Genomic DNA, 24,336 nt, shown 5'->3' on the forward strand with positions numbered 1-24,336 from the left:
GTTTTGTTTTTGTTCTTTCAGAAAATTTTTCAGTTCAATTATTTGGGTTAATAATGAATGGGGAGAGCAATTATACATATGCGTATTAGTACACTTTTTGCATTGAGTTTTCTTGGCAAGACTTTTTCCACCCATAACTCTGCTGAACCATCAAAGTCATACTTGGGTAGTAGGGCTGGTTCTTAATTGGGGACCTGTAACCATGCAAATTTTGTAAAGGTTTAAAGGAGAACTTTTTTAATCACGTGAGCATTCTAAAGCAGCAAATTTCAAAAGTCTCAAAATAGGTCCGTCAACCCAGGAGTGATGTGATAACATCACTAGATGGTGGAGTCAAATATGTAGAACCCTAAGAATAGGTCTTGAGGCTTCATTTGTACTTAAGGCTATTACTGATCAGGATTCAGGCTTCACCGCATCCATGCAAAGGCTCTTTCTTTACTCTCTACTACTGACTAAGGAGGGGACCTTGTGCTTTCGACTTAAACAGCTGGTCAGGGAGCAAGGGAAGGAGGTTGTGGCAGTGCTCTGATCCTGAAAAGTATGGTCGAGACTTACATTGAATCATCACCCAACATCTTCCCATCTAGGGTCAATTTTCAGACTCCCATCACCTCTGAATAGGGAAGGGGATGAGAAGAAAGGGAAGAAGAAAGTAGTGCAATGACTGGGTAGCAGGGGAATGAAGTACTTTTTTTTTTTAATTTAAAAAATAAAAGGAAATAAAATGCAAATATTATATTAGTGCAAGATTTGGGACCAGTTCCTGCAAACATGGGTGACTTTAGTGAAACTAGTTATGCAAGTAAAATTACACATGTGACTTTCAGGATTAAGACCTAATTTTGAAAATTTAAACATTTAAGAAATGTGGTGTTAACTTGCTCCCATTACACATACTATATGTTGTATTTTTGCTTATTAGGCTGCTAAATGTTGCCAAGTTAAAATTGCAATTAAATTATCAGCATTAAATTTGCAATCTTAACAGTCCATTACCATAGCTTACATGTGACCTCAGACTCATTAGGATGAGATTTAGTCAATTAGAGAACACGGTTTTCACTGATTTCATATATACTTATTTAATTTCCATGTATTTACATAATAATGAGGAACAATTGGTAAACATGAATCAAGGGCAAATCAGAAAAAGAATGGTTACTTACCTTACAGTAACTGCGGTTCATGATGCTTTGTGTGGATCCCACTCTGGATGTTCAGATATTGAGATTAGAATCTTTGAACAGCAGGGTCCATTGGGGCTGTTCCTGAGCATCCTTGGTCTCCTCCTACCACAAGCATAAAGTCTATCCCTCAGTTTCCTTGCTAATTCAGTATCTCAACTGGAGGAGACTGCAGAAGTGGGGATGGAGGAAGAGTCATAGAATCCACCCAGCCATAACATCTCAAAGAACCACAGTAACTGGAAGGCAAGCAACTTTTATTGGAGAATTTCTGTTAATCCCACTCTTGGTGACTGGCCTGCAGTGCTCTATCAAGATCAAGGAATTCTAGCTGTCACTGATTGTAATAACGCCTTCCCAAATTTGGCATCTGATCAAGGACAAAGTGTTTGACAAAGGTGTGGGGATTACTTCAAATGTCTGCTAAACTGACCTCAGTTGTTGGAATATTTCTGAAACATTCAAAGGAGGCAGCCTGAACTCTGGTTGAATGAACATTGATATTTGGAGGAAGGGGAATGCAATATAACAGACTGAAATACTGGGTAATCTATTTAGATAATCTTTGAGATGAGATAATGTGCACTGCTAATAGGCAAAGACAATAAGAAGATAGCCCTTTACACACTTTCCCTTTATCCTATTTAGGTAGTATAGCAAGGACCTAAAACATCTAAGGTGCAGAGTTTGTTTTGCGTAGAGAGGAGTGGGGGCGTATGAAGAAAAATTGGGAAATAATTGACTGCCTTAAATGGAAACCTGAAACAAATTTGGGAGTACGTTTAGGATGGGGTCTCTATGTCACTTTATGAAATGCGGTATAGGGAGATAGGGGTGAGCTGTGATGGCTTGGCATTCACTGACTTGTTTGGTTGATATAATGGCCACCAAAAATTTGTTTTGAGAATAAGATGGTAAACAGAACATTTAGAGAGGAGTTGAAAGGGGGCCTCCTTGGACCTGGGAGAAGGATTTTAAAATCTCAAGAGGGAGGGAGCTCTTTACTGGAAGATAAGGGTAAACTGATCTTTTAAAAAACAGAAAATGGTGGGAAATATGGAGCATGACTGGACTTGAGGGTGGCATGTAGAAATTGCAAGGTGGGAACATCATAGAAATAATGAAGAGGCAAGAGATCTTCAGATGCAGAATATAGCTGAGAATCTTGGTGCTAGGGGCCTCGAGAATGTGGTCATGGTTGCATTGGACGGCCCAGGTAGACAATATTTTTTATTTTGGCGGAGCAAGTTCTTGTGGAGGTCTTATGGCTTTGTAATATATTTTCTTGTACTTGCAATAAACAGTCTATCAGAAGCACTTAGCCTACATCCAGGCTGTTAGGTGTATCAGTTTTAGGTCAGGCTGGAGAATCTGACAGTGATTTGTCAGGATAACCTGGAAGTGCAGTTGGAGGTAGAGTGGTTATTTGAGTAAGTTCTATCAGCCAGAATTGTGTGGGCTGATGAGGCGCTATTAGAATCAGCATAACTGCCTGATTTTTCTTACTACCTAGTTTTAGAGGGATTGAAGGAAATTCATACAGGAGACATAAAAATGGCCACACTGGGTCAGGTCAATGGTCCATTTAGCGCAGTATCCTCTCTTCCATTAGTGCCCAATGATAGATGTTTCAGAGGGAATAAACAGAACAGACAATCATTGAGTGGTCCATCCGCTGTTGTCCACTCCCTGGCAGTCAGAGGCTAAAGACATCCAGAGCATAGGGTTGCATCTCTGATCATTTTGGCTAATAGCCATTGATGGACCTATCCTCTTAACTAATTTTCTCATTTTTTAATCTTATCTAATTAACTTATCAGATTATTTTTTTGAACCCCATTATAGTTTGGCCTTCACAGCATCCCCTGGCAATGAGTTACACAAGTTGACTGTGTGAGACTTTGAGTCCAAGAGATGAGAAAAGTATCTTGTAAGGATTGTGGGCTCATTCCCACCCCAGAGCAAAACATTGGGCATTTTGTGTTCTCTTGTGGCAAATAGATCCATGATGGGGTAACACACTGGTGGAATATTAGTCTAATGGGACCCTCCAAAGACCATGCATGATTGATAGCAGTCTGGTGAGAAAATCTGCTAATTTGTTGAATTCCAGGAAGTGAAGGTCTGTTGGGAGTTATCCCATGAACTTGATACCATTTCCAAAATTTGATTGCCTCTTCACATACAAACAATGAACAAGCACCTCCTTACTTATTTGCACAAATACTGTTGTCCAAATACCTTGCCAATGTGCTGTCCGTGAGGGCTAATATGGTGAAACTCTTTAAGGCTGAATGGAAAGTTTTGCATGCTAGCCTGATTGTCCTGAGACCATATATAAAGTCTTATCTGTTCATGAGACCATGTATCTGACATTGGTCCAGGTGAGCACCCACGCTATACTGGAAGCATCTGTGATCAATGACTTTATACATGGAGAAGGCGGGATCCGCTTTGTAGATATTCTGACAATCTGTCAACAAGTTGAGTGCTAGTTTAACGGGAACTACAACATGTACGAACATCTGATGTCTTGAAAGGCAATACCCCTAACCTCAGCTATCCCTATAATAGTCTGGCTAGCAGCATCACATAAATGCAATCTGTCATGTGGCCTAAGAGTGTGAGGCAAGTTCTCAATGTGGTAGATGGAATTAATTTGATGGTGAATACTATTGTCTGGATAGATTGAAATCTCTCCTCAAAAAGATGTGTAATTTGTTGGTTTGTAATCATTAGAGCTCTTATGAATTATCATCTGTGATAGATAATTTGCTGTAGTTTCTCCTTGAATAGAAGGACAGAATCTAGGGCCATGGAGAACTCCTGATGGGGGAATGCCTTTGATTAGCCAGTCATCTAAGTATGGGTAGACATGAACACCCTATCTCCAGATGTGCTGCTAGCACTGGTAGGCACTTTGTGCAAACTCTTGGTGTTGTGGAGAGACCAAATGACAGGATTTTATATTGCTAGTGGTTACACCCTACTGTGAATTGCAAGTATTTCCTGTGGGCTGGAAGGATAGTGATATGGAAGTACGTGTCTTGGAGGTCAGGAGCCACAAGCCAGTCTTCAGCTTATAATGAAGGGAGGAAGGCTAAAGTCACCATCCTGAATCTGAAATAGCATATATATTTTTATATAGGGCAGGACAAAAACTTGCTTCAGTGTAATGAGGAAATACTGGGAATTAAAACCTCTTCTTCTGAATTCTAAAATGTCTCCTTTTATGGCCCCTAGTCAGAGTAGGGAAACTACTTGTTAAGTAATTGGGGTTTCATGAGAAGGGTCACTAAGGAAGAGGAGGGGCAGAGACTGGAATTGAAAAGCATACCCTTGGGAGGTGACTTCTTGTACCCATTTGTCATTAGTAATTCCAGTCTAAGATGGAGAAAATAAAGAAAGACAGCATCTGAAGGGTTCTGGTTGGGGTTGGGTTAGAGAGAAAGAGTGGTTATGTACTGGCTGAGTTGTGACTCTTTCTGCATGTCAAGCCTGATGCCTGGATGATGAAGCAGGATGGCTAGTGCTGGAGATGATAGTAGTCTCCTTTGGCATAACCTAGGCTTCTTCCTGGGGGGTAATCAGCAGGCTGTTGTTGAAAATAGTGCGTGTTCTGACTGGTCTGTTGTGGATATTTTGAAGGGTTTTCTCCTGGAGGCCCAGACTATAAATATCAAGGGATCGTCAAGCAGCTCTGGAATCCTTCAGTGGATGCAAATCATCTTCAGAACAAGTGCTAAATAAGTCTGTTCTCTCAAAGAGCAGGTCTTCAATGTCATTCTGTATCTCCTTTTAGGATACCTGACATTTGTAGCCACAACATTTTCCTCATTGTGACTACTGTGGCCATGGATCTAATTGCTATAACCAAAGCATCCATGGCTGCTTACGTGTTTTTGCCATTTCCTGACCTTCAGATATAATTGCCTTAAATTTCTCACTAGCATCTTGAAGTTACTCATAAAAGGGTTGCCTTGTCCCAGGTTGTTATACTGAGCAAATAGTGCTTGCTAATTTGCTAGTCACAACTACAGAGAGTCAATGGAATAAGCCTTTTCTCACAAAGACATTGAGCTTTTTAGGGGCTGTCTTGGGGAGTAGACTTCACTGGGCAAGGTTGTCTGTTACTGAAAAGGTCTAAAATCATGTGTGAGCTGGTATTGGAGCTGAGGAGACTACTTCATCAGGCAATTACGCTGAGGGATCTTTGAGAAGAGATTGGCATATACTGTTCTTGAGCTTTGGAACCTGCCTTTTCCTCACGTGGCTCTCTAACCGTGTTAAGGCCAGGGGACTTGGGTGGTCTCAGGAAGGAGTATTGAAATTGCAGAATTGTCGAACCTTTGTTTGCACAATGGGTGAGACGGAGACCCACTTCTAGACAGTTTTGATGGAGGATGCCACTAAGCCCAGAATTACCATGGTACAAGATTGTAAAGGTAGGGCTGGTTGGACTGTTTAGACGAGTGCCAGAGGTATGGAGGATAAGCTGATGCTTAGAAATGAGTGGCCCTCATCTCGGGGAACCATTCCCTGATCTCTCTTTTTATGGTAGGATAGTGGGGAAGGATCTTGAGCAGAAGGAGGGGAGAAGAGGCATTCTGAAGGTGGTGGTGTCAATACTAGTTTACTCTTGGCACCTACTCATTCTAGTATGATTGATATGAGAAGTAGTGACTTCTGACAACATAGTAGAACTGTTAGGGCTTCTGTTGTAAATGTCAGCTCAGGTGTCAATATTACCAGCTTTGGTACTGAGAAAGTGGTAGCAGATGGGTAGCAGGATTTTGTTACTAACAGATACTAGGTCGGAATTCAATCCTTTGTCATCTGCCCCCTATAACAAAAGGGATTTATACTCCGTTCCCACTTCAGGGGAATACTGAAAGCAAATGCGTCTTAGGCCTTTCTGCTTTTCCCATTTTTAGGGGCGGTAACTCAGTTCTGGGAATTATATTGGTCAATTGTTCTACTCTACCTTGTCTTGGTGTGGAGACGGTGGTGCTGGCATTCATCACCAGCGCAGTTATTGATGCTGAGTTGATTTTGGTATTCGTGGATCAGCTGTCAGTGGTGTGTCAGATGTCTTACTGGGAGCAGGCTTAGGAGTCACAGTCTAGCTCAAATGTTGACTAACTGGGAGTTGCAGGTAAAAAGTGCTGTCTTGGAACATGATGCCCATTCTTCTGGGCCTGAAGTAGCCTTCCCAGAAGAAATAGCTGTAGCTGAGTGTCTGGATTTTCCCATTCTTGAGGAGAAGGATTTATAGAGCCATAGTCAAGCACAGGGCTGTCACCTAGATAGACCTAGCTGTTATCTGTTCTATTTGTGAGAGGAATGAGCCAGATTAAGTCTATATTTAAGTGTCCTGTGGGATGGGACCTCCTATACTTCTCTTTGGAAACTAATTCCACAGTATAACACCTCTTTCTGTTAGACTTTCAGCCTGAATTTTCTTCTGTTTCGTCCAATGGCTCAATCATAAGCCCATTTTACCATCCTAAGTACTTTCTCTCTGTTCTTGGTGTTAAACCTTTAGGTAAGTCATAGACCATGTGTGTCTTTTCCCCACTGTCATTTCTTCACCATGCTCAATATATTTGCCTTCTTAGGTCCCACTCCTGCAAGCTGTTTTATGCAGGCAGTTCCTTGTATCTACACAAAGCTGAATTGAAACCAATAGGGGGCATTAACCTTTCTTGCTAAAACATTCCCTGCAAACCCCTGAACATTTTTCTTGCTCTTCTTTAAGGAAACTAGAATAATTTTCAGACAGTATGCCACACAATGTTAACTATGTTTAGCACAAGACTTATAATTAAGGTTTTTGATATAGGCAGAAACTTGTGATAAAAGCCTGCCAAAATTAAACATTGCTAAAAAAACCCAAAACATTGTGCTTTCTAGCTAAATGTTTAAAATAGTCTTTGTTGCCTTGCTTTATTTTATTTAATGTGCCTGACAGAATGCTCAAGGCATAAGTACAATTTACAATAATAATATTGATGTTCAATTTAAAAACAGAACTGAAGGCAAAACATGACCGATTTTAAAATCAATTTATTGCAATGTACACTACAAAGTAATGGCATTTTCTTTCACAATCTCCTTGAGTGTTAAGTGCTGTGATGTACTGAAAACACAGCACATTAGAAATATGACATTGAAAACAGTTTTAGGCAGTGGTCTTTGTGAAAAAATGTTACTTTGACAGTATTGGTACTGTTTTTGCATAATTTTTCTGAGTAATGATGGGCTGGAATGTGTACCTATAATATTTGGTTCAGTATTGTATAGGTGCACCACTCTGGGAGAGCTAAATCTGACTCAGAGTTGAGGACATTCAGTTTTTCTCAGAACCCAGCTCTACAACTGCTGTCAAATTAACCCTCTTTCTTGTAAAATGTCTAGGAAAGCAGGACCATCTTCGCTTTCCCTTTAGAATGGCTAGTGGCCTATGTTTCAGATATGGACAAGATGGAGATTGAGCAGTAAGCCCTTTCCATAGAAGGTGGTGTTGGTTTTTTTAAATGGTCTGGGTCACTAATATGGGTCAATAGTTATCTACTTACCCCACAAATGTGTAAGTTAATTTGGTTCTAGAGCTTTAGCTGCCATAGGCAGCGTGGCCACAGTTAAGAGAGTTAAGGAATGTAAATTCACAGGCAAAAGCAAGGAGAGCTCACATGTGAAAGAATCTCAACCCCATGTACTGTTAACGCACTGCAGCTCTGAGGTTGATTTTTGCTGGCATGGCGAGGGAGGAGGACACAGGGAGAAAGTTAAGGTGTCTGAATTGCTGTGGATAAGATATTTAGTCAACAGTACAAGATATAGTTGCGCTGCTCAGTCCTGCATTAAGTTGGTTCTCATTTTTATTATGACCCACTACAAAAATTTAAATCTTACCTCTTTTCATTTTCAAAATATGAGAGGTTTTGAGGGAAATCATCAACAACTTCACGTGCCAAACCAGCTGTCTTGCAAGGTAGAATCCAGTTGATACATTCCTGGACAGGGCCAGGACTGAAGGTGAACACTGATTCCACCATTTGACAATTTTGTCATATTGTCCTCTTTCCCCCCCCCCCTTCTCCCCTGCCAACAGCAGCCAGCCTTGATTCCTCCTCTGGCTACTGGGGCAATCTTAATGGTAATTTTAATTTCAGATATCCTTTAGTTCCCATCCTTAAGGGGCAGATACTCATCTGAGGCATCTTCAGAGCTAAAAATGGTGGTAGTTAGGGAAGGCAGGGCATTATCCAGATCTAAACACACTGACCACCTTCAGAAGACAACTGGAGAGTGGCCTGCCTTCCTCCCCCAGGATAATAGTCCTAAGCCTCCACAGAGAAAGGGACACAACAGAAATCCTGGGTTATTTTAGGGAGCTTCTCCGGAGGTGCTGGGTCCTTTAGGAGGGAGGCTGTATAAGCTTTATTTATCCAGGAGCTAGTCCCTCCATAGAGTTTTACTGGAAGTTGGGAGCATGGGGAGAGAACAGAAAAAGGACCAAAGCTGTTTCTTCCACCTTGTCTTCCTCTAGCTGCCTGTTCACCTCTATGCTTAAGTAGTATTGTGATTTGTGAGAGACCCAGAGATTGCGCAGTCCAGACCTTACTCTTAAAAATGACTGCATTGACCATAGTATGCCACCACTGCTTGTGTACAAGTGCTGCAGTGATGAGCTGCACACAGATGATACATACTCCTTTCTTCCCATGGTCTCTGTATTGCTAGAAGTTGGCCAGAAATACCTTATAGGTTAAAAGAAGGCAGATACCAGGTAAGTTTAAGGGGAGGAATGGTGGCAAGTTTCCTCTTCTGGGTGGATATCTTCTGCCTGAGTGACGGTCAAAGATATGTTGGGTTGTATTCTGCTTGCAGACAAGTGCTGTCCTGTGTGCTGAAGTCAATGGCAAAACAATCCTGTGTACATGAAGGGAAATAGGATGGGATATAGCCATCTAAAGTAATCAGCTTTGCTTAAAACCCATTTCATGTAGTGGGTACATTTAAGGAAATGTAGGCTGGTTGAGCATGAGGAGATAGAATTCTACAGGAAAAAAAGAGTGAGGTACCTTCCCTGGAGAAAATATAGGATACACTAAAGGACTCCTTAATTCAGCAGTGAAAGGCATAACAAGAACCAATGGATGGAAGCTAAAGCTACAACAACTCAAATGGGAAATAAGGAGCACATTTTTAAGTGAAGGTGATTAACTACACAGAGAAGTGGTGGATTCTCCAAATAAATACTAGATGCCTTTCTGGAAAGCCTACTTAAGGCCAATACAAGGCCTCTCATGAGCTCAGTAATAGAGATAAATGGAGTCAATGAGCTGTGAGCTATAGGTCAGACTAGATCTAATAGTCCCTTCCTTTAAATTCTACATAACTGCTAACATTTCAAATCAGGATTTATTTCAAGTCACATGTAACAAACAATGACAGTCTTCAAACTTTACAGAAGTACTATTACCTTCATTCTGACAATCAGACCAAACCAGTTTTCCAAACTAAAATCATTGGATGTGGTTAAAGCATAGCTTTATAGTGGAATCTGGTTTCAGCCTTTGTTAGCCTTTAGAAAAGGTCTACATTAAATAAGTTAAACACATTCAAATAATGTAAAATAGATTAGTTATACTGGATTAACCCTCAATATTACTGATGCAAGCTAAACCAGTGATCAATTTAAGCTAAGCTAGGCAAGAGTTAAGAGGTGTGTCTTCATTAGAGACTCAAACTTAAGATTTTAAATTTAGTTAAACCTATGCAACTTTTTAAATCTGGATAACGCCTAGTGGATCTCCATACTGCATTTAATATTGAATAGCTAGACAGACATTTCAAAAAGTGCCTCGTTGTGGGCAATCTGCAAAGCTACTGATACTTCATTATTACCTATAGGAGATGACTGCCCCACTGAGCAAAGAAATTATTTTCTTCCACAACACCTTCAAGCATGTTAGTAACTTACATATTGTTTCAAAATGTAAATGAGCATGCATTTGGGAGTGAGGCTCCCTACCAGATCTACTTTTAAGACCTTAAATACCTCTCCAGGCAGGGAGTACATAATGTAGAAAGGCAATTTAAATTAACAGTACACTATTTGGTCTATTTCTAGACAGACCACAGGTTATAGGCTTTGGAACTCACCCCCCTTTGTGTTATAGCTAAAAATCTATTGACATCAAAGCAAACTGCAAGGCCCATTTATTGAGGCTTTTGAAGAGCAAAAGATCCCATGAGGTCAAATTCGTGAATAAGGCAGGTAACATTTCTGGTTTGATTTTTTTTTTTTTTTTTTTTTTTTTTTTTTTGTTATTTTCACATTTTGAGAGAAGTCTGCTGGTGGTTTGACTATTTTGAGAATTTATCCCAGGGGTCTTTAGATTATGTGGTCCACATTCTGACCAGTAAGCCATAACAGGTGTAGTGCTAGAGTTTTACCAGAAACAAAAATTGTTCACTGGGCTTAATGATGAGAAGAGTAAGGTAAGTCGATGGGAGAGTTTTTCCTGTCGACCCCTCATCGTGTAGACCCTGCGGTAACTCGACCTTAGGTACATAGACTCCAGCTATGTAGCGTAGGTCGACTTACTGCTGTAGTGTAGACATAGCCTATGGCATGAAAAACTTGAAACTATAAAACAATGTCACATACATAAGATTACTCATTTCCCCTCCTTTGGAATCAACTATATAGTATTAAATAGCAAATTAGGATAGGGAAAGGGCAAATTCGAGTTCCTGCACATGTCCATTCCAGTGTAGGTGCATGCATGCCCTGGGCACAGTTGCTGGAATTTTTTCCCCTAGTGATCTCAGCGACCTCCAGTGTTGCATGCTCAAAGTGCTGATATGAAGAGCTCCACCAACCCAGTTCCCCTTCAGTTCCTGCTTACCACCTGTGACGATTGCTGGAACCCTTTTTTGCTCAGGCAGTCCTTCTAGTGGCTTTTTAAATCCAGTTCTTAGTGAGGAATTAGTTTAATAATTTTTAGAACTTATATAATTTCAGACACCTCCACACTTAGCTAGCAGGATTGTCTGCTTACTCCCGTGCTGGGGCATGCCTCGGTCACTGGCATGCCTCTTGTGGTAAGTCTATAAGTGAGCCTGCACTCACATTGTTTGTTTCAAGTGCTTGTGGGAAGCTCATAGGAAAGACCACTGCCAAGTCTGCAGGGACTCTGATCCCAGAACCAAAAAGGAGCAAGCAGCAAGACTGCAAGTTATCCTCATGGAGGTAGCCTTAAAACCTGCCTCCAAGCTGTGCTGAGGCTCAATACTGAGCACCTCAGCCTTGGTGCAGAGCGCTCTTCCCATGACTTGGGATTCTCAGCCACAGTGGGCACGGGGGAAGACAAAGAAGCAGCACCAAATATATCAAGAGAAGAGTTGCTCCCTGGTGCCAAAGGCAAAAGGAGACTGGGATAGAGTGAGACCCATGTTAGGCCTCTCTTCTCCCCGGCACCACAACATCAGGTGCCTGCAATCCTGGTGCTGCTGTAAGCACAACGGACTTCGGCACAGGAGCCTCCTCATCAGGGCAGACAACATACCAACCAGTTTGTGGTACCATCAACTCCTGAGGCATTTGCAGCAGCCAGGGATCTTCTCACCCTACTGGTACCAGCATCCCCAGGTGGTCAATACTTGGCACTACCAGTGCCACCAAGCAGCACAGAGTTATCACCAAGACTTCACTCGGTGCTGCAGCCACCTTTTAGGGAAAAAGTCCCGTTGACCGCCTCAAGATCTCCACCCCACAGCCCATCTCTGGCATGGAGGAGGACAACACCGACCTGGTCTCTGCCTCACAGCTCAACTTCCCTCTCAGATTTGGAGGTGGGATCTTATTCCCTTCATCACCACAGCAGACCTCACTGCTCCCTGGGCTATTCCTGTTCCACCATGGCCCAGAAGACAGCAGTTCCTCCAAATATTTGGCTACCAGGTCCATGGGGACAAGCAGCTATACAGTGGCTATCTTGGGACTCTTGGAGGGTTCCCCACCATAGGGCACCTCCTCAACACAATCACACTCTTGTCTCAGAGGCTAGGGCACCCTTGTACTGTGCTGAGACACCACAGATCTGGACTCCGGTACCGAACCTCAGGAAGAAACCCCACAGGCCCCTGCAGACAGCGAGGAACCAACGGAGGGTCCTCAGCCCATTATAAACTCCTCCTCTCCAGTGAGGCAGTAGTGGCACCAGGGGTCTCCCTGCCACAAGGCGCACTAGGACCTCTCAAAGCGGGTAGCCTCAAACTTGGGGGTCCAAGTGGATATGATCAGAGACAACACACAGTCTCAGACATTGTGTGATTTATGGGTCTCTCTGGAGTAGTTTTACCACTTACTGATGCCATTATGGACCCAGTCAAGGTTCTGTGGCAACCCCCTGCCTCTCTGCTGACTACAGCAAAGCGCACAGAGTGCAAGTCCTTTGTACCCACCAAAGGGTATGAATTCCTTTTGTCGCACCCTCCCCTGGGATCCCTGGGTGTAGCAGCTACCAACAAAAGGGATTGCCAAGGATAGACTGGTCCTATACTCAAGGTGAAGAATCCAAAGAAATTGGACCTGTTCAGATGAAAAGCAAATTCCACAGAGGGCCTTTAGCACCACAAAGCAAATCAGCAAGCATTGCTGGATCAGTATGAATTTAATATATGGGAGTCTATGCTAAATTTTAAAGACCTGCTCCCCCAGACTCTAGACAGGAGTTCTCAGTCTTAGTCAAAAAAGGGGAGACAGTGGCACAATCTTCTCTTCAGGTGGCCCTGGATTCACAGCAAGAAAAATTGCTACAGTGGTTACTATGTGCAGAGCTCATGGTTGTAGTCCTTGTGGCTTCCACATGAGGTGCAACAATACACGACTGTTCCTTTGAAGGGTCATTGTTCTTTTCTGAGCAAACAGATGCTAGGCTGCACGGTCTCAAGGACTCAAAGGCAACCGTGAAATCCCTGGAGCTGTAAAAATGAGCAGGATCAAGGAAGCACTACAAGTTACTTCTCACAGTCAGAGCAAGGGATTCAGGTGCAGACCATGTCCCTAATCCTCCTCAGCTTGTCCTGCGTAGTCCAGCCCCAGACACACAGAATCTTCAAAGCACTTGTTTTGACAAGACACAAGGTCAGCATTGTAAACCTCTCTACACTGGATTCAGCTACCCCTTGTTCTCCAACTGCCTTTCCCACTTCCTGGATGTCTGGACTCAGATTACTGGGTTCTCAGTACAGTAAAACTGGGTTACACCATCTAACTTCTGTCTACTCCACCTGCCTACCCCACTACCCCTCCTTGCCTCTCTCCATGGACACTTCTCAAAAGTAACTGTTGGAACAAGAAGTTAAATTCCTCCTTTGGGAGGGAGCCATGGAAGAGATTCCGTTTCCCCCAGAATGAAAGGGGTTCTAGTTCTGCTACTTCCTAATTCTGAAAACAAAGGGTGGTCCATTTTAGACCTGCAGCATCTCAGTTGCTATCTCAAGAACTTAAAGTTTCCCATGGTCTCCTTGGCTTCCATCATTCCCTCGCTGGATCCAGGGGACGGGTATGCCACCCTCGAGCTAAAGGATGCTTATTTCCATATTTGATCTTCCAAGGCCACAGACATTTCTTAAGTTTTGTAGTGAACAATATCAGTTCGCAGTACTCCCATTTGGCTTGTCAGCCACCCGGGAATTTTCATTAATTGCATAGCAGTAGTAGCAGCCTCTCTCAGAAGGAAGTCCACATTTTTCCATACCTTGATGACTGGCTAGTCAAGGGCCAATCTAGAGCTCAGGTGGAAGCAGACATCCATTTTATTCAATTGACCTTCAGTGCATTGGGTCTTCTGCTGAAGGTCCAAAAAGATACAGTTCATCAGTGCAGTCCTCTACTCCGTGCAAGCAAGAACCCTACTTCCAGATGATAATTTTCATAGTTACATCCCTGATAAGATCCCTCCAAGCTCATCCGATCACAACAGTGTGAAAGCATCTGAGCCTCCTGGACCACATGGCATCATGCACATATATAGTGCAACATGTGAGGCTACATCTCAGACCTCTCCAAGCCTAGCTAGCCACAGTATACTCCCCCTCATGTCATGACCTGGACTCACTGTTCATGGTGCCTGCAGAGGTCCTCAGCTCACTGACATGGTGGCTGAACCACCACATAGCATGTGCAGGGGTACCCTTCTAAAGGCACCACTCGTTGTCCATAGCATCTAACACATCAGCCCTCGACTGGGGAGCCTATCTAGGGTCCCTCAGGACTCAGGGCCCCTGGTCTCAAGAAGGGCTTGCTCTCTGCATCAATGTCAGGGAGCTCAGGGCAGTTTGTCTAGCTTGCCAGGCATTTTTACCTCACATTACGAGCAAGACTGTTTTGGTTCTTATGGACAATACGACAGCCAAGGTCTACGTAGGCAGGGCAGCATGTGTTCTTCCCCTATGTCAGGAAGCATTCCACCTGTGGGAGCTTTGCATTGCTCATTCCATCAGCTTGAAAGCATCCTACCTACTAGGAACATAGAACCAGCTGGCAGATCACCTCAGCACTTTTTCTCCTCTCACCAAAAGTGGTCTCTCTGACTGGACATTATGAGGGACATCTTCCAATGGTGGGGGGCTCCCCTTATAGACCTGTTTGCCACCTGCAACAGGAATGCCATCAGTTCTGCTCTCTGCAAGGTCAGAGTCTGGGGTCCCTCACCATGAACAAGACACCTGTATTACGCATTTTCTTCTATCCTGTTGATTCACCAGGTTCTGATGAAGATCAAGCGAGATCATTCTCGTAGGCCCACTGTCTCACAGGCATCATTAGCTCGCCTCCGGGGCTCTTAAATCTCTCAGTGGAGGCACTGCTACGGCTTCTGCTGCAACTGGACCTGATCTCCCAGGACCATGGTCGGCTGCTCCACCCAAACCTCAGGTCTCTTCATCTGATGGCCTGGAAGGTCCATGGCTGAATCCACAGGACCAAGCTTGCTGGGGACAGGTCCGTGAGATCCTACTGGGCAGTAGGATGCCCTCCAACAGGGCCCCAGCCTTCCAAAATGGAAGCGCTTCTCCACCTGAAGCTCCCAACAGCAAATTTCACCCTTGCAGTCCTCCCTGCAGCTCATTTTAGAGTACCTCCTACTGCTGAAACAAGATCTAGCTGTCTCTTCAGTCAGGGTTCACCTATCAGCCATCCCAAGGTTGACAACCAATCAGTTTTTTCACATGAGATGGGGATCCGTTTTCTCAAAGGCCTGAAGAGGGTGTACCCCAGGTTAGAGATTCAGTCCCTCCCTGGGACCTGAACCTCATCCTGTCAAAGGTTACAGGGTCTGTTTGAGCCCCTAGCGATGTGTTTGTTACCACCCCTTTTCTGGAAAGTGGCCATCACTTTAGCCAGAAGATTCTCAGAGATCCAGGCCCTCATATCGGAGCCCCCATATATGGTCTTCTTCAAGGACAAAGTTCAGTTATGATCACCTAAAGGCGGTCTCACAATTCCAGTGCAATCAAGCAATCTTCCTACCACTATTCTACTCTAAATCATATGTGAATGGAGTACAGAGCCTTCACTCTTGGATGTTAGGAGGCCCCTGGCTTTCAACATACATAGGACTAAACCATTCTGCAAAATCTACTCAACTGTTCACAATGACAGCAGAAAGATGGGTCTCCCAGCTAATCTGATGGCTCACTCCACAAGGTCACAAGCCTCCTCCACTGCTTTTCTAGCACAAGTCTTGATTCAGGACAGCTGCAGGGTAGCAACCTGGTCGTCAATCCACATTTGCAACGCACTGTGCCATTACCCAGCAGGCTGGAGCGGATGCTGGCTTTGGCCACACAGTATTGCAGTCAGCCTGCCCTCGAACTCTGAATCCACCTCCTGTACAGCTGCATGTGAGTTACCTACATTGGAATGGACATGTGCAAACAATCAAAGAAGAAAAAAATTACTAACCTTCCCATAACTACTGTTCTTTGAGATATGTTGCACATGACCATTCCAGAACCCGCCCTCCATCCCCACTTATTGGAGGCAGTCAGTAAGAAACTGAAGGGGAGCTGGTCGGCAGGGCCCGTTATACCAGCACTATGAGTGTGATACACCAGACATGCTGGAGACAACCCAATGGATACCACTAGGGGAAAAAATTCCGGCAAGTGTGCTCAGGATGTGCACACTCCTACATTGGAATGGACAGTGCAACACATTTTGAAGATCAGTTACAGAAAGGTTAGTAACTTATTTCTCTTAGGTGTCTGAAAACTACTACAAAGTTCCCAGGTTTACCAAACACCTATCCTATGGAAGCACAATCCCCCTTTTCAGACTTAAACGGAGACAAAGGCAAGAAGTTCGGATCCCATGTGAATTACAGAAACCATTTTAGAGAAGAGCAGCCCCAAATTGGAGTCCTTATGTCACACAAGTTAACCAGAAGGAAGACCTAGTCATTAAGCAGCATTTGAAATGGCTTTTTCTATCAGCCACCTGTCATGGAATACTCAACATGCTTTTAAACTATGGTTGATGTAGTTTGGGGAAACTTATTCACTGCTAGCACCTACTACGTTCTAGACTTGTTAGGACTGATAACTGAAAATATTGACAGAAGGCACACCTGTTTAATACCACAAACCAGTTTTTTGCTTCTGTGTGTTTGGCTCTAGTCATTCATTAACAATTCAACACTTTGATGGTCACTTTCCCTTGCAAGTCATTCTGTATTAGTTTGCTCAGATACTTAGCAAGAACATGGATTGTGTTGTCTCCACCCTTGCTTTGCCCACCTCAAAGTAACTTCTCTTAAACATAAAATAGCCAAATACTATATCATGATTCAAGACAGAAGTGAAAAAAGATAAATTACTAGCTACTACAAGATGGAAAGGTAATACCTTATGATGACTAGAGCACAGGATTGGGAGCCAGATGCTGTGCCAATGGCTCACTGTGTTACCTTAGCTTCTGTGGCTTGGTTTACCCATCATTAAGGCTATGAGCATGTTATGGAAATTGCAGAAGTCACGGATTCCATGACTGTGACATTGGAGCCCCACAGCAGCCCAGCCACCATGGCAGGAGAGGGCCCCTGCAGCTCCTAACCACCCCAGGTAGTGGCCCTCTCCGCCAGCCCTGCAGTGCAATGGGGAATCCCATGGAGCTCCCCAGCACCAGTGGGCAGCAGGGAACCCTGCAGTCCCCCATTGCTGCAGGGGAACCTCCAGCCCCGCGGGAGAAGGGGAGGAGGGTTCCCCTGAGCTCCTAGCCTTGTAGTCAGGGGGTCTCTCCCAGCCACTGCATGCAGTGGAGCAGGGTGCTGGACCCTCCACCCCGTTTTGTCAGAGATGTTTTTAGTAAGAGTCAGAAGGTCACAGCTTCCATGTATTTTTGTTCATTGCCCATGGCCTGTCCCTGATTTTGCTAAAAATATCTATGAAAATCATAACCTTACTCATCATATACATACATGCACAACCCCCTTTCCTCCCAGGTAGGCTCAATATTTGTGAAGCCTTTTGAGATTCTCATATGTGAAGTACATTATACATTAGAGAAACGTAATAAAAACTACATTCTGGAAATTAGCTAATACTAAATCCACACCTGGGTCACAGGAAGTTTAGAGGTATTAGACACTTGTGATTTATCTTCAGCTATAGAGAAATAAAAAAGTTGAGACCAGATAAAACACTATTTGATTTTAGATCATCATTTTCAAGAATGATGGAATACTTATCCAGAGTTCCATAAGGTTTTTACTCATCACATTTTCTATAAAGGTCAAATTACAGTATGGGGGGTGGGTGGGTGTGTGTTTATCTAGAATGACTAGGATGGGTGGTGGAAATAATGTACTAAGAAAATTTTTAGCATGGGGGTGGGATAGAGAGGAGATGGCTCAAGTCCTATTTTGTTCTTTCTGTGCATCAGTGACCAAAGAAAGCAACATCCCATTTAAAAAACAAAACTACAATGCAGCGCTAGTGCTATTAAATAGAGATGTTACAACAAAATTCAGGAGTTTTGATCAAGATAGAACAAATGAAAATAAATATTTCAAGCAAATTGGCATACAAATTTAGAAAGGAATATGATCTTAAAGTGGTCACGCACAAAACAAATTTTGGAAAAAAGACCTGGCGAGTGTGCTGCACAAAACAAAAACCCTGGTAAAACACAAAGTATATCATTAAAATAAGCTCTGAGTACACAACAGTTCTTGTATTATAGGAAACTGCTGATGTCATATTTAGAACAATGTCCTCAATGCTACTTCTCTTACATTAGGTCAGGAGATAAATCTGTGTGGTCCTTAGTGTCCATTCAGTCACCCACAGAAGAGAGTTTAAACAAATTAAGTAACTGCCTCACCAATACTTTGGTGAATGCAGTCTTTCAGCCTAGAAGGAAACCAGACTTCTTGTGCTGCTGGTTTTGGCTAGTATATTACCAGTTACATCACTGTGTGAAGGTGACATGGAGCAGATGTTTGACTCCTTTAACATTCAGAAACCAAGAGAACTCCTACAGCCACATAGTATTTTCTGGTCTTTGTAGTTTGCCACTACCTGAAACTAATATAATCCAGATACATTGCACTACAGTCAAGAAGTTGTATATTTACTTACCTACCAGGAGGACTAGTACTCCTAGACTTGTGATACTGCAGAACAGCAGACAACTGTTACAATTGCTGCTACTCTCCAATGAATTATCTAGCTCTTGCCACATGTTCAGAAAAATGTTGAGGCCTTGGGAAGATATTCTCATTAAATGTTAATGATACTAAATTTGACCAAGTGTTCCCAGGTGAGCTCAGCTATCCACTTGAGTGACCACCTTAGGTTGGGGAAAAAACTATTCTTTATCCCATCAACCAGCTAAAATTTTATCTAGGACTTCGCCATAACAAATGTCCCTTTCTCCAAATTTAAATAAGCTAATAAAATATCAGCATTTATAGTAATATTGACACTCAAAGTCCTTTAGTGACCAGGATGTCCTGTAAAAGCAGGACTGAAAGCTACAAACAAAAAAAATCAGCTTCCTTTGCCCTATATGTCTGAACACAGATCTGGCAAATTTGCATGAGAAGTTTTAATCAGATTGGTCCAAAAAAGCATTATACAAAAGTAGTTTTGCATGGTGGGACAGAGGTTTTCAGTGGCCTAATTTTGGTATCTCATCACAAAGTTGTGGAGAACCAAAATAGCGGTATGTCTTTCTGTTTTCTCCCTGCCTCTCTCACACAAAAAAGGATCTTTAGCAAGACTCTCTTATGCTTTACCAGAGTGGCATGCAGAAAAATGGACTAGAAAATAACTTGTCATTTTTATTTGGCAGGCAGAGTCAGTGAGAAAAGCACTTCAACGCAGAAGCTTGGCACTAGAAATCCTGGCTCAGCTGATGGAGCTGGTCCTCTCTCAGACTTGAGATCAGTTAAAGCAAGTGCTCATAGCCAGCAAAGATGGCTGGTTAACAGTTTGAGCCCCAATTTAAAAAATTTAGCCAGATCCCTATGCTCATGCTGAGCTGGTTACAGAATTAGGAACCAAGTCATCTAAGCTTCATATCTGTGCAAACAAAACAAAATCTGAGAGTTTTCAGATTACAGAGCATTTTGAGAAATAATGCATTTTTCTTATTGTGTGTGTATATATATTTCCAATACCTGCTTCTGAGATGATTTTAAGCAAGCATCATCCTCTTCATTAAGTCCTCACCAATGTGTTTGATTGTAACTAATTTTGGTATGAAAGGAGCACTATCAGCTTGAGACTTGGTGAATTCAGAAAACGGTCACACTTATTTTTATGTAGCCACCAACCTAGGTCTCCATTTCTGTGTATGTTACACTTAATTTTTTTTCTCCTATTGCTTTGTAAAAATCACACACAAATATAATAGACTGGCTAAACAAGGGAAGAGTGAAACAGACTATAAGTACTGACAAATGCACAAAGTGAAACTGGAAAAGAAAAAACAGGTTTTAGTAATAGCAATTGTGTGAGATATAGAATAGCAGGTAATATTTTCAGACAGAAGTTTGATTTAGAATTGGTAGGTGTCACTTTAAGAGAAGACTTGTGTAATTTGAAGTTCTAATGTCATCCTGTTATCACAGTATAGCAACAATAGCAATTTCCCTTCTTTTAAATCTGTAGTGTTTACAGGGACATTCAGGTAAAAGTAAAACAAAAATATAATTTTTAATTACCTATATTATTAAAATAGTTTCTCCTTTCACTGTTATTTCCTTTTTGCATTTCTCAGCTTAGACAATGGAAGTATTTTAGTCAATTTCACTTTCACATGCTCAGGAACGTGCAGGATGCACACAGGACAGGACTAAGTTTATTTTTAAAATGGTCTTCATTCTAAATAAGTTCCTGGTAAGGTACTGATCTGAAGACTTGTAAAAAGCTTTTTCACATATCCTAAGTTTTGAGTGAAGTTGGATTTAACCATGCTTCTTTAAAAAAAGAACACAATAGTAACAGGACTGTACAACCCCCTTTTAACAAAAACAAACTTGAATTTTAAAACGAAGCATACTTTCAAATGACATTTTTGGAGTGTTTATAAACCAGAAGTGTTAAGCAGCACAGGTTTCTAATTTCTTCTTAAATTCAACTATCCTGTGAATTTTGGAAGAGATCTGCACACACTAGTGTGGAACTATTAGAGCTCATACTCAATTCTTTCCAACTATTTCAGCAGAGAAAGACCCCATGAACACAACTGCAGGTAGTAAAATATTTTAGATAGTAAACAGTTGCTTTTAACATGTTGATAGGAAGTGTGTGTATTATGTTCATTTATATCATATTCCATAAAAACTGCATTATTGCTGTAGAACATTTCAAGTTTACCAACACCCAGTACAACCAAACCAACCTTTTATATATGCACTTGCCCATCTTCAATATCATTAATACGTAATATTGAAGTTTGTTTTGTTTCCTTTAACAACCAAATTTAAAGCTTTGCAAACATCTTAACATTTCTTGTTTTGAAAACTTATTTTGCACAATATCATGAAGTCATCACATGCATTTTTACTTTAGCTTTCAGATCATATTGCTAAAAAACTGCACCAATATCAGAACAGTGCAAATCATATTTAATTTTAAAAGTTATAATGGCTTGAGTTCATAATTATTAAAAAGAACACTGTCAAGATTCTGGTAGTTTTGTTTACTCACCATTGCTTACATTCCATTCAAACAAAAATACTTCCTTGTCAATTTTAACGTTTTCCAATATTTTCCCTCTGTACTTTAATTAGAGCTGAAATGGATGGATATTTGTCCACAATTTCAACTTACATAGTGCCTTAGTGTCATATCTTCTTTGCCCACCAGCACCAATTGTTAACACAATTCTGAAAATAGAAGGTTTTCAGTTTTTCCAACAGAGAGGGAAAAAAAGTAGCACTTGTGAGACCACAAAAGCATTTTTCAGTTTTTCAGCAATGGAGAGATTTAAGTGATATAGAAATTGGAGGATTTTGCCTCTTCCCCAGTGCCCAATTCATTAAACCCAAATTTGTGACTTACTGTAAAAGTGATACAAACACCCTGACAGTGTTCCTTATAAAACCATATATGACAGTAAAAGTGCCAGTAGGCATGGCAACCTCTTTTGAAGGGAGCATTAACTCCTTGACACTGGGAATTGCCAGCATCAAAGATTACACTGAATTTCAAAATTATACGTAAGGGTACATGTATTTAGCAAACCCACTTTCCATTAGCCTAATATTCTATCAATGTTTGAAATTTTAGAAGCTGATTCAATATCATACTTTTATGCTCAAATCTGAGGAAAAAGAAGTACTTTCTTTAGCATGGGCAGTTTACGAAACTGTGGCAGCAAATGCCTCATTAAGCATTGACTACTCAATTTACCATCATCCACTTATGTTTAAGGTTCATAACTGGCAAGGCACATTTACATATTCCAATGAATACTTGACAATTTTAAATTACACTTCATGTCCCAGCTATCCCAGTAATTGACATACAACATACTAAAATGGTTTATTAAGGTAACAAAAAATTCAATTAATGTGAAACATACAGGCTATTGGCAACCACTATTCTAAAATTATGTAAATACAAGTAAACATACTGAAATGTGTGCGATTCTAAGTTTTTAAACCAGAAGATCTCTGTACTAACACACATTTATATTAATGACACATAAAAAAAATAAAAACTTTATTACAAAAATAAGTTACACTCGCCTCCAGCTTACAGTATAAAACAATTTTATTTGCAGGAATGCAAAATGATTGTTTGCCATGAGCATTTTCAACATATGACATATCTAATTTTTTAATAAAATTTGCATTTACTGGGGGGAACTGGTGTGTATAAAACCTTAATTAGGTATAAGCTTCAATTTTCATTGTGGTGCCTATGGGTATGTAGTATAACTGCAGTATCCCTTTGGGAAAGGGGATAAGGGAAGCTCATTATGTCAAGTCCAAGTTAAATCATAATTTCACTTGTCTTTACCTATACGAGTTTGGACTTAATTTTTTTTTTTTTTTGAAAGGTGATTCAATAGAGGGTGCTTCACCACTGAACGCTCACTGTCATCAAGGTGCTTTAGAAAATTAAAAACATAGCACAAATGATTGTACTCTACTCTACAGGTTATCATGATCTGCATAAGAGAAATGGAAAGCTGATCCACATGTTTTTACAGCGATCAGCAATAAGAAATGCACTAATGAAAACATACCTTTTACCTAAAAAGCTAAACTACAGCCATATACTATTTTCTATGATTTATGAAAAACTTCAAAATATCCAAATGTCAGGCTTCACTGTACAGTTGTCAGTTTTAGTCTGACCTTTTATAAAGGGACACTGCAGTATTTAGTACAAGTTGCTGATGCACTTTTTTGAACATCTGATGTCTTACAAAAGTAACATCTTGCTAAACTATTATACATCCAAATAACTACAATATCTGAAGAAGCAAGGCTGCTTTTTCAGCCACAAAATACGACAAAAGCAAGGCCTGTTATGATGGTCATGAGGAAATCTTACAAAGCCTCTGAAACTAAAGGCAACTAAGAATGTTACATTTGGTATATTATCTTACCCTCATATCATATTAAACAAGCCTTGCTTTTATCTACAAAGATTTTCTATGTACAGTACAGACAGGGTATAGTTCAATCCTCTGCTACTGAGGTAGTTAACCAACCCTTTAAAAAAGGTTCTGAAAAGAACCACTATCTGGAATGCCTGACTAACCAGCTCTGATGATTACACCTGAAACTGCTGTATCTGAACACAATCCAAAAGTGATTACTATATAGACAATCATGATTAACCTTCATGAGCAGAAATAAAATTTAAGGATACCAATGATGGCATTCATCTATACCACTGCAATAAAAATTTCAATGCAAGAATTCAAGAGAATACCACTTTTGGAATCCTTATAATTAAGAAAACCTGGGAGGGAAAACCTACTTAAAGCAGATTTTTATTTTTATTTTTTTAAAGAAGAACTTTATTCTTTATGAAGATACCATGCTAGAAGTTAAGGATTTTGTTGAACACATTGGGGTAATAGAGTAGCTTTAGTTTAATAATTTGCACTGCAGAGAAAACTGTTAAAGAAATTCATATCAAAGTCCAAGTATTAGTTCAAAATGTCCCATATTTGAATCCATGATCTTCGCAGGAAGGTCTTCTGCAATAGAATATGCTCCTATACAGCCGAGATACTTAAGGTTGCTTGATTTCCTTACCATTACTCCACTGCAAGCTTCTGGTGTAATCCCACATAGCAAGTCAGTCTTCATTGTAACAGGTCAGGACCGGCCTCGACCCCTTTTCCCTGCTAGCCAGGTAACAAAAGGAATCAGTTAGATAAATCATTTTAAACTCAGATCTGTACATGTTAACATAAAATCTTAGAAAGAATGAATTTAAAAGTAAAGAAATTACTAGACCAAGAGCATTTTGTCATTTGATTGCCACTAACTTTGGAATTTTGCTTTTTTGGATTCCCCCTTCCCACAGCCCGCCCCACTTTTGTTCACAAACTGATTTTATTTAAGAAAATTAAGCTTAGAATCTCAATCATCTAGGA

General features: G+C 41.2%; 1 protein-coding gene across 9 annotated transcripts in view; it reads right to left on the reverse strand.

The window, feature by feature from the left end:
- Window positions 1-22,422: 22,422 nt before the first annotated feature.
- Window positions 22,423-24,336, reverse strand: part of SYNCRIP (synaptotagmin binding cytoplasmic RNA interacting protein) — an 81,701-nt gene continuing 79,787 nt past the window's right edge. For 5 of the 9 annotated variants that reach the window (XM_073336599.2, XM_073336601.2, XM_073336604.2 and 2 more), the window contains exon 11: window positions 22,423-24,084. In XM_073336599.2, the coding sequence (XP_073192700.1) occupies window positions 24,056-24,084 (29 nt within the window). In that variant the 3' untranslated portion in view covers window positions 22,423-24,055. The remainder of the gene's footprint in view (window positions 24,085-24,336) is intronic. The other 4 variants (XM_073336602.2, XM_073336600.2, XM_073336611.2 and 1 more) reach the window with 1 other exon arrangement.

Source organism: Lepidochelys kempii, chromosome 3, assembly GCF_965140285.1.
Source record: "Lepidochelys kempii isolate rLepKem1 chromosome 3, rLepKem1.hap1, whole genome shotgun sequence".
Taxonomy (NCBI): Eukaryota; Metazoa; Chordata; order Testudines; family Cheloniidae; genus Lepidochelys; species Lepidochelys kempii.